This window comes from Chelonia mydas, chromosome 4 (genome assembly GCF_015237465.2).
Source record: "Chelonia mydas isolate rCheMyd1 chromosome 4, rCheMyd1.pri.v2, whole genome shotgun sequence".
Classification (NCBI taxonomy): domain Eukaryota; kingdom Metazoa; phylum Chordata; order Testudines; family Cheloniidae; genus Chelonia; species Chelonia mydas.
The window spans coordinates 127,035,103-127,053,560 of NC_057852.1; the positions used below are offsets into that span (position 1 = coordinate 127,035,103).

At 46.0% G+C, this 18,458-nt stretch overlaps 1 protein-coding gene across 1 annotated transcript in view; it reads left to right on the top strand.

The window, feature by feature from the left end:
* Positions 1 to 15,077: 15,077 nt before the first annotated feature.
* Positions 15,078 to 18,458, top strand: part of ATOH8 (atonal bHLH transcription factor 8) — a 29,017-nt gene continuing 25,636 nt past the window's right edge. The window contains exon 1 of the mRNA XM_007063721.4: positions 15,078 to 15,797. Within this exon, the coding sequence (XP_007063783.3) occupies positions 15,147 to 15,797 (651 nt within the window). The 5' untranslated portion in view covers positions 15,078 to 15,146. The remainder of the gene's footprint in view (positions 15,798 to 18,458) is intronic.

Genomic DNA, 18,458 nt, shown 5'->3' on the forward strand with positions numbered 1-18,458 from the left:
GAGGTTTAGGTTGGATATTAGGAAAAACTTTTTTACTAGGAGGGTGGTGAAACACTGGAATGTGTTACCTAGGGAGGTGGTGGAATCTCCTTCCTTAGAAGTTTTTAAGGTCAGGCTTGACAAAGCCCTGGCTGGGATGATTTAGTTGGGGATTGGTCCTGCTTTGAGCAGGGGGTTGGACTAAATGACCTCCTGAGGTCCCTTCCAACCCTGATATTCTTATGATTCTATGTCACTGTTTGTCTGTTTTTAAGAACTTGCTATAGGTTTAGGTCTCATGGCTGTCTTTTGCTGTAGTATTGCATCACACTTTTTGTGTTAGGAAGTGGTGCCTGCTTCTCTGCTTCTGAATGAGACAGTTATTGAGGACAATCAACAACTGAAAAGGCCCTGCTTTGGCTGAACAAGGGTTATGCTAAAGAGTGTGACCAAAGCTGCAATAAACCAATTTTTCAAGTCCAGACTCTAGATAGGTAGGTGGTAACCAAGCAACAGATCACCTGACAGGGGTCCCTGATGACCTGAGGAGGGGGACTTGAGGCTGACCAGGTGTTGCCAAGCCCGCTCATAGTAAGTGGATTTTGGCTTCTTTTTTTGTTGTATTGCTGTATTGTGTCTATGGCAGAGGGGACTGGAAGTTACAGAAGGGCTAAATTTTCTCAGAGCGGCTCTCACACCTACCAGAACAAAAAGAGGAGCCTGGACTGGAGCAATGAAGTCCAGGAGAGGGGATGTGGAACCCTGAAAGATACCTGACCAAATCCTGAAGAACGTTTCTGAGTGATGAGGAAACAGAGGCAGGGACTGGTGTAAGGGGTTTCTTATTTTGCTTGGATCTGTATATCTCTTGTGTGGTCTAAAAGTAAAGAGTGATTGGTGAAGAGATCTCTCTGGCAAGTCTGTGTCTTATTGACTTCAACTATCGTATGTCACCAAAGGGTTAAACTGTAAACCAGAGTACCCACGAGGGTGGAGTTCTGGGGAGGGTGTGCTTAAGCTACGGGGGTTTGGGGGAGTTCAGCACCAATCCCAGGGCTAAGGCAGCTGGATGATGGGGTCTCACTTTGAGAAGGGGTGTCAGACAGACAGTCTGTGCCCAAGGAATGAGCTTACGGGCCAAAGAAAGAGACACAGGCTGAGATATAAGGGAGCTCAGAAGCACATGGACCCAGTGTGTAGGTCCAAATATAGCAGCCTTGTGAGTGTTCAGCAGGGGGGGTTCCCGCAGGCTGTGACCATGGCATTCGTTTCTATTTTTAAGAGTTGACAAACAATCCCTGCCCTGAGAATGCGAACACTTTCAGGACCCCATCCGACGCCCATTGAAGTCCACGGAAAGACTCCCATTGATGTGAAAGCAAGCTGGATCAGGACTTAAATCCAATCACGACACTGTCTGTACAAGCATTCACTGATTAATCCTCTCACGTGATGCAGATAAGTAGTGGAATGGGAGATGTACGAGATGGAGCGTTTGATCCAATATAGAATAAAATAACAGTTAGCCTTATATCATGATGTCCACTGAGCCAAATTCAGATTGACAGCAAGCAGGGTGCAATTCTGTGTAAGTCAATTAATTGACTGTCAATTGAAGGAACAGTCAAAATTTTGTAAAGTCCTAAAGCTACTCCCCCCTGCCAATCAGCATCACTTACATCTTGTGCAGCTACAGTGTAGGAGCCCAAACTGGCTTATAATGAAGTCAGTGGAAGGTTTGTCCTTCACGTTAGTGGAAGGAGGATTCCAAGGGCTGGTCTACACTACAAAATTAAGTTGACTTTATCTAATTCGACCTCGAGCCTCCGAATTAATTAAGTCGATTTGTGCGTGCTCATTGTCTCGATGGAGTGTGTCCTCGCTAGCAGTGCCTGCATCGATGCACAAAGCAGTGCATCGTGGGTAGCTATCCCAAAGTGCAACTTGCTGCAGTGTGTTTTGGGAAGTTTGTGCAATGTCTCCTGGGACCAAAACACTGTTGCAAGGGAGAATGGGAACATTGCGTCGGCATCCCATGAGGCATTGTGCTCAACAGCAAACAACCAAGTGGTTTTCGCACCTTAAAACCGCCGCGCGTATGGCATAACCCCAGAAGCATGGAGCCTGCTCAGTTGTGCACTCTTGCTGTGAATACCTCAAACACCTCGCGCCTTCTCCAGCAGTATTTCCAGAGCCGAAGTAGGGGCCGCTGTGCGGCACATAGCAATGTCCTGCAAGCAGCCCTCCTGCAAGCCATTGAAAAAAACAATTCACAGTTACTGCTGGCAGTCACAGAGCAGCTGCACTCTGTTGAGCGCCATTTCTGGTCCTGTGAAACAAGCACTGACTGGAGGGACCGCATCGTTTTGCAGGTATGGGATGATGAGCGGTGGCTGCAGAACTTTCGAACTTTCCCCTGCCCTGCAGTTCAGCAACACAAAAATGCTCTGACAGTGGAGAAGTGAGTGGTGATTGCTATTTGGAAGCTTGCAACGCCACCCAGTTACCAGTCAGTGGGGAATCAATTTGGAGTAGGTAAATCAATCATGGGAGCTGCTGTGCTCCAAGTGTGCCGGGCCATTAATCGACTTAGTGGGTAGTGAGTCAGAGAAATGTGCAGGACATAGTGGATGGTTTTGCCATGCTGGGGTTCCCTAATTACAGTGGGGTGATAGATGGCACCCAGATCCCCATCTTGGCACCAGACCACCTTGCCAAAGAGTACATAAACAGAAAGGGATACTTTTCAATGGTGTTGCAAGCACTGGTGGGTCAGGGGGCATTTCACCGACATCAGCGTAGAATGGTCGGGAAAGGTTCATGATCCGTGCATTTTTAGGAACTCAGATCTGTTCAAAAAGCTGCAATCCGGGACCTTCTTTCCAGACCACAAAATGAACATTGACGATGTTGAGAAGCCTATAGTTATCCTGGGGGACGCAGTCTACCCATTGCTCCCATGGCTCATGAAGCCATACACTGAACATCTGGACAGCAGTAAGGAACGGTTCAACTATAGGCTCAGCAAGTGCAGAATGATAGTTGAATGCGCCTTTGGTCATTTGAAAGGGCGCTGGAGAAGTTTACTAACAAGGTTGAACTTTAGTGAAGAGAACATCCCCATGGTTATAGCTGCCTGCTGTGTGCTCCATAATATCGGTGAAAAAAAAGGGGGAAAATTTTCTGCAGGACGTGGGCAGGTGAGACAGATCACATGGCAGCTATTTCTGAGCAGCCAGACACCAGGGCAATAAGAAGAGCACAGCAAGGGGCACTGTGTAACTGCGAGGCTTTGAAAAGCCATTTCAGTAATGAGTCACAGTAATGCGAGCTGCTTGTCTGCATTATGCTTTCCCAAACTTTCACCTGCCTTGTATCACTGTCCCTGTAAAGCCAACCCCCCCTCCCCCCCAAGGTCCACAGCTTTCTACTCAATAAAGACCATTTATTTCTTGAATCCATTTACTTTATTTAACAAACATAAGTAAAGAGGGAGAACAGAAAAAAAATAACCTTGGGGAAAAGGGGTTGTAAACATTTTCAGCTGTGTAACATAACACCGCATTCCAGACCATCAAAGATCAGTGAATGGGCACCTTCTGTTCCTTGTATTCTCCCCTTGAGGTAAGTGAAAGGGATAATGGACTTTTTGACCACGCCTCATGGGATGCTTAGGGGAGGGTGATTCTGCACCAGGTGATGCTGGCTGGCTGTCCACTATGGTCTGCAGAGGGACTCTACCCTCCTGCTTCTGTTCCTGCAGTTCAACCAGACGCCTCAACATGTGTGCTTGGTCCCTCATAATCTGAAGCATCTCATCCTGCGCCGGACGCTCTTGCTTATTGGAACTTTCCTGCTCTCCATGTCCATGTCTAACTTCTTGGACAGTGAAATCCTCCACTCTCAGCTCTATGTCAGCTGTCCCGAAGGCGTTCATTGTCTCGGTGAACATGTCCTCCCGTGTTCTCTTTCTCCTCCTTCTAATCAGCAAAAGGATGCTTTCAGGTGCTGATGACACGCTGAAGGTCACATTTCCAGCTGTCAGTCATGGGAAAAAATAAAAGGAGCCATTGTACATGAATAAAATGTTTCCATAGCAAGGCCATTTTCATTTAAAAAAAAAAAAACTCATTACACTAGGGGCAAGCCATAACATAATCAGAATCCGTAACTGTTCACTGTGCCATTTTGCTGCTCCAGCCATGGTGAGTGGCCCCTCCACACACCACACCCCCTCCTCCCCAGGGTCATGGGTGACCGCACTTTTAATGAAGTTTATAGCATGCTCATGTCAGGAGCAGAGGTAGCTAGTTGAACAATGGCCCTCCCCCATAGCACCACTGGAAGCTGTTTATGAACAGGGCAGGTAGGGAGGGGGAAAACGTTTTCACTCCCAAATTGCTGAATCTCTCATGTGGGGCCCCAGTCCCCTATCTGCCACTTTAAACCACTTGCTGACCCATGCTGAGCACAGGAAAGGCACATAACAGCCATGTGGTTTGTCGATCCAGAATGTGGGGCATAGGCACCAATTTCTGCTGGCGCCAGTAGGTGCTCGACCCCCCCCGCCGCCCCTGGCACCACCCCGACTCCACCCCTGTCCCTCCTGCCCCTGCCCCACCCCTATTCCAACCCCTTCCCCAAATCCCCGCCCCGGCCCCGCCTCTTCTCTGCCTCCCTCCCCGCCGCATTCCCGCTCCTCCCCCTCCCTCCCAGAGCTTGTTACACCACGAAACAGCTGTTTTGCAGCTGCAAGCGTTGGGAGGAGAAGCAGGGATGCAGCGCACTCAGGGGAGGAGACAAAGGTGGAGGTGAGGTGAGGAGGGGGCAGGGTGGGGAGCTTGGCTGACAGTGGGTGCAGACCACCCACCAATTTTTCCCCATGGGTGCTCCAGCCCCAGAGCACCCACGGAGTTGGCGCCTATGATGTGGGGGATTGGGGTGGGTCTACATGCCCTTTTTTCTCTTGTAAGAGCACTTTTAATGAGAACTTCCTCCGTTTCCCCTAGGCGACTCTATGTGATACCAGTCTCCTGAGGGTAACAGAGGCGGAAAGGAAGGAGATGCCACAAGAGTCTGGGTATAGACCCGGTCCTTATGCTGCTATGCTGTGTACCACAATGATACCAGCAGAATTAATTCAGGAGTTGCATGGGAAAGTGTCCTACCATGATGAAAGAAATAAGACTGCCCTGCCCAGAAACCTTCTGCAAAGAATTGCAGAGTATCTCCATGAAGTTTCCTAGAGATATCCATGGAGGATTCCCAGGCTATCCCAGTCCACATAAACAGTCTTTTCCGGGGGCCATCCTCTGCGTAGCTGGAGCGGCCTCTTGTAAGCAGAGAGCCACAGCACCTTGCTTTTTCTTCACAGTAAACATGCAATACCACCAAATGTGTCTGCCCACTAAAGTTTAAGTGGACTTTGATTGTAACTGTATACTCACCAGAGGTGCCTTCCCCAGCATCACGGTCAGCCACCATGATATCCTGCAACCTACAGGGCTCCAGGGTTAAAAATATTTCCTGGCTCTTGGGGAGAATGGATCCACCACTCACCTGTCTCCCATTCTCCTCTTCCTCCTCCACCATATCATTCTCCTTATTGTCCCTAGACTCACACACCTGTGAGGTGTCCACATTGCTTGTGGGGGTGCTGTAGGGTCACCCCCGAGAATTGCATGCAGCTCATTGTAAAACCAGCAAGTGTGGGGTTTAGCACCAGAACAACTGTTCACCTCCCTTGCCTAATGGTACGCTTGGCAAAGTTCTTTTATTTTCACACGGCACTGCTGTGTGTCCCTCATGTAGCCCTTCTCCCCCATTCCACGAGTGATCTTTCATAGATGTCAGCGTTTCTTCTGCTGGATCGGAGCTCTGCCTGCACAGACTCTTCTCCCCACTCAGTGATGAGATCCACCACCTCCTGTGCAGACCAGGCTGGAGCGCGTTTGGGGCATGTAGTCTCCATGATCAGCTGTGCTCAAGCTGGCATGCTCCCAATGCTGATCAAACAGGAAATGGGAAATCAAAAATTCCTGGGGCTTTAGCAGGGGAGGGGCTGTTTCCTGTCTACCTGGCTGCAGCGCAGCAGAGTTGAGAATGATCCCCAGAGCAGTCACAGATGAGCATTGTGGGACACCACCTGGAGGCCAATTAAGTCGACTTACACAACGCTGCGTCTGCACTGGACCCATGAAAATCAAATTAAGTGCTACACCTCTCGCAGAGGTGGATTACAGAAGTCGACATTAGAGGTGACTTAGGGCGGCGTAAAGGACCCAGTAGTGTAGACACATAAATGAACAGGTCGACTTAAGGCGGCTTCCTTCGACCTAACTTTTTATTGTAGACCAGGCCTAAGTCAGTACTGGTTGTCTAAACCTTCTGGGAGGTAGCAGCTACTAATTTATGGGTGTCTTTGGGTTCCCACTCAGCAGCCCTCATTTTAGTAGGTTTCAATGCGGACTTGGTAACTCCAGTTTACCCAGGTTAAAAGATTTTAAAAGATATTATAAATTATATTATATTCAGGCTCAGATTTCAAAAATTGGTGCCTAAAATTAGACTTCTACAGCCAAATTTAGGCACTTAGGAAATAAGCTGCCTGACTTTTAAAAGTATCAAGCACCCATCCGCTCTCATTGAAGTAAATGTGGATGCTTAACACTTTTGAAAAACGGGCCACTTACTTAATTGTTTAGGACCTAGGAGGTTTAGGAGATTGTTAGTAAGCCCAGAAGAGACCACTACGATTATTGAGTCTGATTTCCTGAATAACACAGACCAGTGGACTTCACCCAGTAATTTTTGCATCAAGCCCATAACTTCTGTTTGAGCTACAGCATGTGCCATGATATATTAATTACTCTCAATATTAAAAATGTATGCCTTAGTTCCAATCTGAACTTGCCTAGCTTCAGCTTCCAGCCACTGGATCATGCTATGTCTTTTTTCTCCTACTGTCAAAAAATTCTTCCCTATGTAGGTACGTGTTGACCACAATCAAGCCACCTCTTAACCTTCTCTTGTAAGAAGCTGAATATAGTTAGTTTAGCCGAGTGTCGCTATAAAACATACATTCCAGACGGCAAATCATTCCTGTAAGAAATTTTTAACATCCTTTCTGAAGTGTGGATACCAGAACTGGTCACAGTATTCTAGTAATTGTTCCACTAATGCTACGTACAGGAATAATACCTCATTCCTACTCTTATTTGATATTCCACTGTTTATACACCCAAGGACCATGTTTGCCCTCTTAACTACGTCATTGTACTGGGAGATTTTATTCACCTGGCTATCTATCATGACACCTGAGTACTTTTCAGCATCACTGCAGGATACAGCACCTCATCTTGCAAGACTGGTACCCATTTTTAAAAATCTTGGTCTCTGCCTCTTTTTCAGCATTAGAAGTCATTTTTTCCAATATGTATGTTTTGCAGAAGCTCCTATTTGCCTTCTTCAAATCCCAATGAAGAAGAAATGGGCCAAATTTCATTCTTGGAAGCAAAGCCAAAAAGAAAAATAACCCAAACGAGTAGGACAAAATCTCATAATTTAGTATAAGAGAATAAAGAGATAATATAACCAGGCTGCAAATGGTCATAAGCATCTTCTTCTTCAATGGATATTGCATATATCATGTAAAAAGCAAGCATTTCTAAAGAAAATGATGTTAGATCCATGGCAAATATGACTACAATATATATTGGGTTTGAATAATGCTCATTTGTTACCATGTACAGTTTCATATTATCCAAGTGGTTTATTCTATAATCCTGCCCATGTACGCTTGCCAAATCTCCAAATAGCTTAAAAATTAAAAAAAAAAAAAAACAACCAAAAAACCTCCAAAAACACAAAACCCACTGAGGAGAGACCATTGACTTTACACTTTCTAGCAACTTCCCCTCTACTTTTTATGGGTATTTAGCAATACTACAAGGGCTCTCCTAAAATGGGAGATATTCTTTTCTTTTCATTAATAATAATTGTGTGATTCATCAGCCTTTTCTCTCTCTCTCTCTTTTTATATTCTCAAATTGCCGATTTTATAAATGTATTTTTCATAGAACTATAAAAATAGTTGTTTTAGATCAGGGACTGGACAAACTAGAAGGCTGCCAAGAACTTCAAAAAAAAAAATCTTCATAATAAAAGAATGTGCTCCTGAAAGCATTTATATTGAAAAAAAGTTATCCCACTCTCATTTTATATGTAGATATGTTAATGTTATAACCTCGGAAAGAGGATTTTAAAATGCAAATGCTGTCAGACTACTAACAACAGTGTCACAGTGCATAGCACCACAATTAAAAGTTAAAGAAGAAAAATTAAGATGGAGTATTAGTCTCACTTTGATAACTCTACTTCACATTGACATACCCACTGTGTCAGTTCAAATCAGATCGTTTTTGCTCTCCAACAATGTTTTAAAAATATCCCCGTCTAAGGAGGACAGTTGAAAAAAATATATTCACGAGTGTACAGCATTTCTTTTAAAAAAAGCAGAGTTCTAATTTTTCCTAGGATTTAGAAGTGTGCTCTGGTTTTAAGAAAGAATAAAAATGTTACCAACTGAATCACCTTTGAAACATTTGTATAGCTTTGTTGTGATGTATATTCCATCAGTTAGTGTGCATATGCTTTTTGTTTATTTTTGAAATCGGTTCCATTGTACCTGTTTACAGCCGATATGAATTTGGCCCACATACTCTGCAAAGGGATTGGAAGAAGATCCTTCAGGACATCCTGATGAGCCCCTGCTACTAAATCTTGCCAGGCTGGCATTAGATTATTTGTTTTTTTCTTTTGAGAAGAATTCATTTTCCAGCATCGGCTTCTAGAATTGCATGTGCTCTGTGTAGACACCCCACTTTTTTCCCCACAGAGCCTTTTATGAAAGCAGGATAGCTGATGAGGTGATTGGCTTACAAGCAGGAAAGAAAGGATGATCTTTTGGTTAAAGCCCAGAGCTGGCAGTCAGGAGATCTAGGTTTCATTCCTGGCTCTGTTATAGACGTATTCTGTGACTTCGGGTATCTCTTTTACCATCTCTGTGATTCAGTGTCTCTGCTGCTGGATGAATAGAATAATACTTCTCCAAAGATACCATCTGTTCAGATTTTCACTCTGGAGTCTTAGCGCCTTACCATGAGATTGGCAGAACTCCCATAGCTCGTAGGCAGTGGTAGCAGAGTAACAGTACGAGCCAGACCCTCTCAAATATAAAGATTGTCCTCCAAACATTTCAGTCCGTTCCTTCTTGATGGCAGCTGACCAGAGAACTCCCAGCAGGAGACGGCTTCTCATCAATCATCACTCCATTTCATCAGCATCCCAGCAATAAAGGTCAGCTATCCTTTACCTTGTAGTCAGCTCCAGTTCATGTGTTCCAGATCTTTGAGGCAGTTGCCTGGTGTGTGTTAGCACACTTTTGTAGTGTGTTAGCACCTAGTTTCCCCTCAGTGAGCTGATACCTGCTTTGGTGCTGACAGTTTTGGTGCCCAGCACTGCTTTGCATCAATTCTGTTTTGGCCCCATAGCCCTACAGAGGTATTCTCATTTGGTGGGCTTTCCCAGAGCTCCAGCACCAGTCGTGGGTTAAGGAGCCCTTGTGTCACAGGTTTTATCAGGCAGCCTTGAGGCTACTTGGTATTTGGCTCTTCTGTTTCAGGGACAAATGTCTTTGTTTGTGGCTCAGCAGCTGTCTTGGTCTGGTGTTTAATTGGTATTTCCTTCACCCCTGGTCTGGCACTTCCCACAGTACACCAGTACTTCCTTCTCTATTTTGCAGGTATGGCATTTAAGAAGGAAAGATGTCCACCCCCTGGCTTCAAACCCAGTTATTGCAGAGGCACAGTGGCAAAAATCTGATGATCATATTCATTGCGTCATCTGCCTTGAAGTTGACCATGCCATGCAGAGGTTTTAGGCTTATTTACCTGGTACTAACTCCATGCAGCCTTATATATTTAAGAGCAACTTTGATCAAAATATTCGGCAAGGTATAGAAATATAATTTGATAAAATTACACAGATATCAGTAACCAACTTAGAGTTTTCAAGAAAGATTGTTGATACCTAGAATAGCAATTGAGTGTCTCAAAACAAAACACAACTAGTATGAGTTAGAATAAAAGGGTATTTATTATAGCTGGTTCACATTTGTTTTACAAATTTTGATTTCTGGATGAAAATTTCTGTCAACATTTTGAATTTAAATGAAAAAATTTGTAGGGGGGGGAAAATTAGTGAAATTTAGCAAATTGTTTCCTATTAATTTTTAAACAGCTTTAGTATTTATATGTTCAACATTCCCGAGAAACTCCCGAGAAAGGACTTGATTCTTTATAAATATTAAGGATATTCATTTCTAAGACAACTGCCATAAAGCACCTTTACTAATATGTTTAGATATTTTAAACCATACTTATTAGAAGTCTGGAGTCTTTTGAAAAGTGAAGGACAATAGTGTAATACTGGGGATAGCTATTTTGATGATCTCATACCTTCTTCTTAGTCTGTTAATTAGAAGTAAGCCAGTAAACAACTTCAAAAATATCAAGACTAGATGCCATTCTAAAAAAATATGCTCTAATTCACCAGCAGTTATGGGCTTGATGTAGGAACAGCTGGGTGACAGTCTATCAACTATATTATGCAGGAGATCAGACTAGACTATCATAATGTTTCCTTCTGGCCATAAAATTGATGAATCTTTAAAAGTTGGAGGGCCTGATTAGACCCCAAAAGAAAAACATAAAAGTTAGTAGAGCAGAGAGAGGCAAGAGGAAGTGAAACGTGAGGCAATAAGTATTAACAGCAGACTAGACCTGTATGAGTAAATGAAGGGTCTCCCCAGATATTCTAGGGGTGTAAGCATGTCTTACAGTGAGTGTGAGTCTTACAGTGAGTGTGTACTCTGCATTCAAGTGAGGCCGTTCCTCTTTCTCCTCCACACTGCCTGGGCGCCAGCAGCAGGAGCGCTGCTAGCTAACCTGCTTTCAGTGCTAACCTCCCTGCTTTCAGTGCCTGGACCAGAATTGAGGCAACACTTAGCAGCCAGGAGGAGGAATTACAGGAACAGTCCTGCTTGGCTCCTGCAGCTCTGAGCTGGAGCATGCTCAGTGCAGATAGAATCTTCAGAGAGTTTAGCTGCCAAATTCTAATAAACTTCAACTAAGAATGTGCACAAAACAATTAACAGAGGCTTCTAACTCAGCCAAAATTGGGTGGATATTAGGAGTGGCTTATTTCCGTTTAGCTAAGTTGATTCCTAATTACTTTAAATTGAAATAAACCAGGCTAAAACTGAAATAAAAGTGTCTATACAGCCTTTTGCACCAGCTTAACTATATCCATTTTGAATCACACTTTAAATTAAAATAGTGCAACTCTGTATCTAGTCAAGCCTGATGTTAAATGACCAACAGACAAAGGGTTATATTATCTGTTATATTCCCCTCCTCTTCTATAGGCAATGTGATTTCTCCATGTATTTTTTGTTACATGGAAAGATAAAAATCATCACCATGTTTATCACCAAGATCTCAGAGTTTGGAGTTTTAACAGCTACTGCTGTTAAAGGACAGGCAGAGTTGCATCAGTTTAATTTAAGGTGTAATTTTAAAGTAATTTAGTTAAGCCAGTGTAGAAGGCTTTGTGGACACTCTTATTTTGGTTTAAACTAGTCTTATTTCAATTTTGTTTAAACTGATAAGGAACATGTTTAAGCTAAACAGAAATAAGCCACTCAAACTAAAATAAGAGTGTCCACACAGGGACTTGCACTGGTTTAACCATACCAATTGAGCTAAACTGATTTAAGTAAACCACTGCAAATTTGTGCATATATAAGGCCTAAATCGCTTAGCTGGCAGCTGTCACAGTTATATTCTCCAGGGATAAGGCTCAGATGGGGACTTGTAGCATACACTGAACAATGAGTTACATATGGGACAAAGACTTTCTTGTTATTACATGTATGTACAGCACCTTGCGCAATGGAATCCTGATTCTGCCCCCACAGTACACCTGTGATACAAATAATAATACTAGAGCACAGAGGGAAATGGTTTGACACAAAATTGTATAATTTGGAATGTTTAGGTTTATGTTTCTTCTTAGAAATTGTCTGCAATCTAGCCACCTCTCAAATGGGAGGAACAGCTATTTAACAGCACACAGTTCCAATACACTTCAGTTAGGGCAATGAGCCAAGAAGAATACAAGGCCAAGTTCTCTGCTGGTGTAAACTGGAACAGCGCCATCGATTTTAATTGTGCTAATTTATACCCACAGAGAAAATGGTCCACTGAGTCCAGCTGAAACAGCAGTGGGAATTAGGTAGGCATAATTACTCCTCTATTTTTGTGAAAAGTGCATGGAATCTATAATGACCACAAAAAATTTGGTGTTACCCCTCCGCTGAAAGATAGACTTCTTGAGCGAATTAATAGGGTAACTTTTGAGGTAGAGCATGCGGAGAATTGCTAGTGAGATCACTCTCCCCTCCCCCACCCCACCCACTTTGGGAATTTGGGGGAAGCCATGCCTACAGAAAATCCCTACATCAGCCTTCATCTTTAAAAGAAATAGGAACCAGAAGTCAAAAATAGGGAGAAAATTTCAAGTATTATAGAATCATAGAATGATAGAATATCAGGGTTGTTACATTACCTATTATTAATTAGTAATAATACTTTGCACGTTCCATCTGAGGATCTCAAAGCACTTTAAAGACATCACTTAATATTCGCAACTGTGCATGACATACAGAAGTTCCCTATCTGCCTAGTATCAGAGGGGTAGCCCTGTTAGTCTGTAACCACAAAAACAATGAGGAGTCCGGTGGCACCTTAAAGACTAACAGATTTATTTGAGCATAAGCTTTTGTGGGTAAAAAAATGAAGTGGGTCTTTTTACCCACAAAAGCTTATGCCCAAATAAATCTGTTAGTCTTTAAGGTGCCACCAGACTCCTCGTTGTCTATCTGCATAGGGAATTTGAGGCACTGAGAATTAAAGCAATTTTCCCAGCAAGACCGTGGCCAAGGTGGGAACAGAACCTAGTTCTTTTGACTCCTGGGTCTTGTGTTTTAATAGCTGAGACAGTGTGGTTTAGTAGGCAGGACATTGGACTGAGCTTCAAGACATCGGGGGTAATTTTCATATACACCTAAGCGGCATAGGGGCCTAAGTCTCATGGACTTCCAATGGGTAGGTCTACACTGCAATTAGACGCCCATGGCTGGCCCGTGCCAGCTGTCTTGGGCTCGTGAGGCTTGGGCTAAGGGGCTATTTGCGATGCATACCTCCCCCCTCGCAGGGTCCTAGAGTTCGAGTGCCAGACAGAGCCCAAATGGCCCACCACAATTAAACAGCCCCTTAGCCCAAGCCACAATTAAACAGTTAGCTGGCATGGCTCCGCTGCATGTTTTTAATTGCAGCGCAGACTTCAGCTCCCAAGTATCTAAGTCAACTTGCTACAATGGTCATTATGCTACGTCATCAAAATGTTTCTGAAAATGTTACCCTGGGTTTTTATTCCCAGCTTTGTCACTGATGTGACCTTGGGCAAGTCTCTTCACCACTCTACACCTCTGTTTGAGAGAAATACCCTATGTTTAGCTTGTCTGGGCTGTATGGTCTTCAGGGACTGTCTCTTACTACGTGTTTGTACAGTGCCTACCACCAGGGTGCTAATAAATAATAACAACAAGTAACTCACTCACCAAGAAAGAAAAGGAGGACTTGTGGCATCTTAGAGACTAACAAATTTATTTGAGCATAAGCTTTCCCCACAAGTACTCCTTTTCTTTTTGCGAATACAGACTAACACAGCTGCTACTCTGAAATCACTCACCAAGGTTTCCTTGGTTTCGTTTGTAAAAAATCACAAACGGTCTTTGCAGCAGAAGACGCTTAAAAGCAGAGTTAAACTCAGTACCAAAGCAGCAGCAGCAGGAGAGATCTGAGAAGTAAGAAGACAGAAATGCCTAGCCTGTCTCAGAGAGATAGATATTTGCTAAATCACAGGACTGCCTTGGCTCTCACTCCCCCAGGTCAAATAACTCTTGCTGGCATAATTAAGAAGAATGTGTCAAGTTAAGCACCTCCCCAGCTTCTCATAGTGTATAGATCAGTTTCTTCCCCTTGTATGTGAATGATCAATGAGGCTAATAGCAGCGTTAGGCAAGACAACCCTAGGCTAGAACCAAGACAACCCTAGGCTAGAACCAAGACAACCCTCTTCAGCTAGCAAATAAAAACAAATAAAGAAATAGACCCCTGACCAGTGGGGAAGGGAAGGAGAAAAGGACAGCAGGAAACCAGGCATCCCACCATTAATTTAGGAAGCTATGGGGGAAACTGTTCCATGTAAAAAGCGACACATCATGAATTGCTCTTAAGCAAGTATCAGAGTAGCAGCGGTGTTAATCTGTATTCGCAAAAAGAAAAGGTGGACTTGTGGCACCTTAGAGACTAACCAATTTATTTGAGCATAAGCTTTCCTGAGCTACAGCTCACTTCATCGGATGCATTCAGGAAAGCTTATGCTCAAATAAATTGGTTAGTCTCTAAGGTGCCACAAGTCCTCCTTTTCTTCTTAAGCAAGTATGTGTCTCTATTAGGGGTGAGAGTTTGTCTCTGCCAGTGTGTCGCGAGGAAACAGACTTTTATAAAACAGCAAGTCGTGGGGCTGGGGGGGAGGGGGGGTTGAACAAAGGAGATTGGCAGCACAGCTGTTGCCGGGGCGGGGGGGGGGGGGGGAATGCTTCCTGTTTCTTTAAAGCTCATCTGTGGGGTTGCAAGGCTGGGAAGTCTCTTGGCTGTGCGAGGCAGTCTCCCTGTCACAGGCGGCGCGCTGACTGATCTCGCTCACAGGGGCTTCTGTGTAAACTGAGGCTAAACAAACACAGATGGAGCGCGGCGTGCCCTCCCCGCCAAGGCGGCCGGGACTTCAGCTGACATTCTGACGGCTCCGGGCGGGCGCCCACCGCCGCCCTGCCTGCACGGGGCCGCGTGGTAACACCGCTGCACCAAACCCAGCAGCAGCAGCGGAGCCGGGGGGGGGGGGAGGGTGTATGTCTGCGGGGGGGGGGGAGCCAGCGACCTGAGAGAGCGAGCGAGGCAGGCGCTCCCTGACAGGCTCCCAGCATGAGGAACATGCAGCTCCTGGACGAGGAGCCGTGGCAAAGCCTGTGCGTGAAGGAGCTCGGCGGCCTCAAGAAGCTGAAGCGGAAGCACAAAGAGCCGCCAGCGCAGGGCTGCAAAAGTTTCAAAGTGGCGCTGAAAGTCCGCGAGCGCGTGGCCGGCGGCGGCGGCGGGGGGAGGCTGCTGGAGAGACCCGCGAGCCTGGTGCCCGACAGCCGGGCGGGCCCCTCCCAGGGGGCAGCGGCCCCGCAGCTCCCGGACGGCGGAGGGGCGGGCAGCGCCGCCGGGGCGCTGGACATGCGGAAAGGCGCGTTCCCGGCGGCCGGGCTCGCCTGCCCGCCCCTGCGCAAAGAGCCCGGCTTGCCCCCGGCCGCTTTGAACGGGCTGCCGCCGTGCCCGGAGCCGAGCCTGCCGCCCAGGCTCGTCCTGTGCCCGCCGCAGCGCCCTTTGGAAAGCGCCTACGGCTCGGGGCCACAGGGAGCGTACAGCAGCTCCCCGGATCCCGCCGCATCGCCGAGGAAACGGCTGGGGGACACGGCCGGCGTCTCCTCGGAGATCAAAGCCATCCAGCAGACCCGGCGGCTGCTGGCGAACGCCCGGGAGAGGACCCGGGTGCATACCATCAGTGCCGCCTTCGAGGCGCTGCGAAAACAGGTACCCGCCTCGCCTCCCCTTCCCCTCCGCTCCTAAATCACACCGGGGCAGCCTCCTGCCTGGCCCGGCTCCGCTGCATGTCTTCTCTCCCCTTCCCCCGCAAGGGGTTTGACTTCAAAGGAGAAAGAGAGTGAAACCCACCCGCGCTGTTTCTTCCTTCTTCCCTGCGGTTTCGCGGGGTGTAGCCGGGGATCGGCTTTCGGGGTGCGCCTCTCCGCTGGTCGTTTAAAAGACATTTGCCGGCCAAGGAAATGAAATGCTAATAAATCCGCATCTGATTGCGCGAGATGCCCCGCTGCGGGGGCATGCCACGCAGCGGGTGCGCTCTCCGTGACCTTTGTCACGTAACTTCACCCAAAAGGTCACTCACCGGTTTGTGCCCGAGAGTTTTTGTTTGCATTCCTAATGAGATTCGGTGGGGAGGGGAGGCGAGGGGGTAGTTTGATGGAATAAAGGGTATTAATTCTGCACAGGATGGGCTAATTACTTGACAGTTTAAAACTCCGGCTCTAACGCTGCGTTTTTTCAGCACCAAAACTGCTCGTGGATGCAGCATTCCTCTCCTCAGAAGAGTTCACCTGGGTTTCATGCTGGGCATAAACTAGATCTTCCTAAATCAAGTTCATTGTCCTCTTGATTACACCTCACCTTACTCCTATAATTTTCCCAGAGATATTTTACTTTTTCTGTGTGTTGAAGAAGCTCAGAAACTCAATTTTATTTGGGGGCGCCTGCGCTCACTCTGGGTTATTATGACAATACAAATACAGCCTGATTTAGTGGAGCGAGGGGTAAGAACAGTGCAAGAGCCATTAATAGTACTCACCAAGCTGGTCAGTGGTTATCAAAACTTTTTTTTAACGTTAGAGCAGCTAAGGATTGAAAATTGACTCTTAAAAAACCTCCCCCCCCCCCCCCCCAAATCACACTGGCTTTTTATATGGGCAGCTTATTCATACCAGGCAGGGGTGGGAGAGAGAACTGTAGCAAACTGCTTGCCAAAGTTGTGAGCCATGATGAAGCCTAAATCCCACCTCATGACACAATAGCTCACCTCACTCTTGTTGTTTACCTGGAAGAGTTGGGCTGGGAATTTTCAAAGAGACACAAGGGAGTAAAGGAAACCTACTCCCATGGACTTTTGAGTTGGGTGTCTAAGCCCCTTAGGCCTCTTTGACATCCTCCGCCTAGTTCATCATTCTACATGATGCATCTTCAAGGTACCCTTTAAGCCAATGTGAAGAACAAGCTTTCTTTTAAAAAAGCATATAAAATTCTCATCATCCTGCCTGAATGGGAAATATAAACTTTTTTCAAGCGCCGAAGAGAACATCTGAAATGTTAAATAATGGCCAGGACAATGTCACTGCATCATGGTCACCTTCCGAACATGGTGTTGGGTGAAGCAACTTAGTGTGAAGGAAGCACATCTATCCGCCTGTCTGGTGACACTGGACCCATTCAGCAAGGGGCGTGTGTGCCTAACTCTGACCCCTTGAATAGGTCCACATGCGTATGTACCTTGCAAAAGTGAAGCCTTTCATGTTAGTTAGTTAGTTGTAGGGTTTTCTGTGGTGTTCATCACCACAGTATCTGAGCACCTCCCAGTACATACTGGGTCAGACCAAAGGTCCATCTACCCCAGTATCCTGTCTTCCAACAGTGGCCAATGCCAGGTGTCCTAGAGAAAATGAACAGAACAGGTAATTATCAGGTGATCCATCCCCTGTCGCCCATTCCCAGCTTCTGGCAAACAGACTCGGGACACCATCCCTGCCCATAGTGGCTAATAGCCATTGATGGACCTATCCTCCATGAACTTACCTAATTCTTTTTTGAACCCTGCTATAGTCTTGGCCTTCACAACATCCTCTAGCAAAGAGTTCCACAGTCATTAATGAATTGGTTCGCGTAGCACCCTTGGTAGGTTGGGATGTGTCTACAGAGACGCTAAGGTAGTTTAGTGCCTGTAGAGATCGGGCTATAACAGTTAGAACATCATTTGGTCCTGTCTATACTGGCAAGACAGACCCAAGAGGGTTATAACATGACCTCCAGACCTGGCAAAATGTGCTGAGTAGACAGGCCCTGTGAAAGAAAGAGGAGAGCGAGGCGGGACTGGAGCCCGCAATGAGTGCTGAGCTGTTCTCAAAACCAGTCCCCGAAGTGCAATAAAACGGCAGGTTCTGACCTAGTCACATTTTGTGAGCCCCAAAATAGCACTTTTCAGTACTTAGTCTTTCCCTTCGTTGACTAATTAAGTTGTTTTCCACTGTAGTGGCCTGCCTGGTGAAAGCAGAGAGCCATTAAAAAACCGTTCCCCAAGCTTGGCCAGCTTTGGTTCCTTTGCCTTCTCTGTAAAGGCCAGTAAGAGCATTCCAAGGATATGAAGGAAGAGTACAGCAGGCAGGGTCACATAAGGTTCCTTGTCAAAGTAGGGGCCTGATCCTGAGAGGTGCTGAGCATTCACATTTCCCAGAAGGTCCTTTCAGCTTGTTCCTGCAGCCCTTGCTTACATGAACAGGCCCATTGGTGTCAGTGAGACTTGCAGGGTTTCTGAATCAGACTCTTTGGGCTCCATCTTGCAGCCTTTACTCATGTGCGCTGTTCCATTGGGTCACCTGAGAGAAGCTTCAGGATCAGGCCCTGTTTTTCTGTACG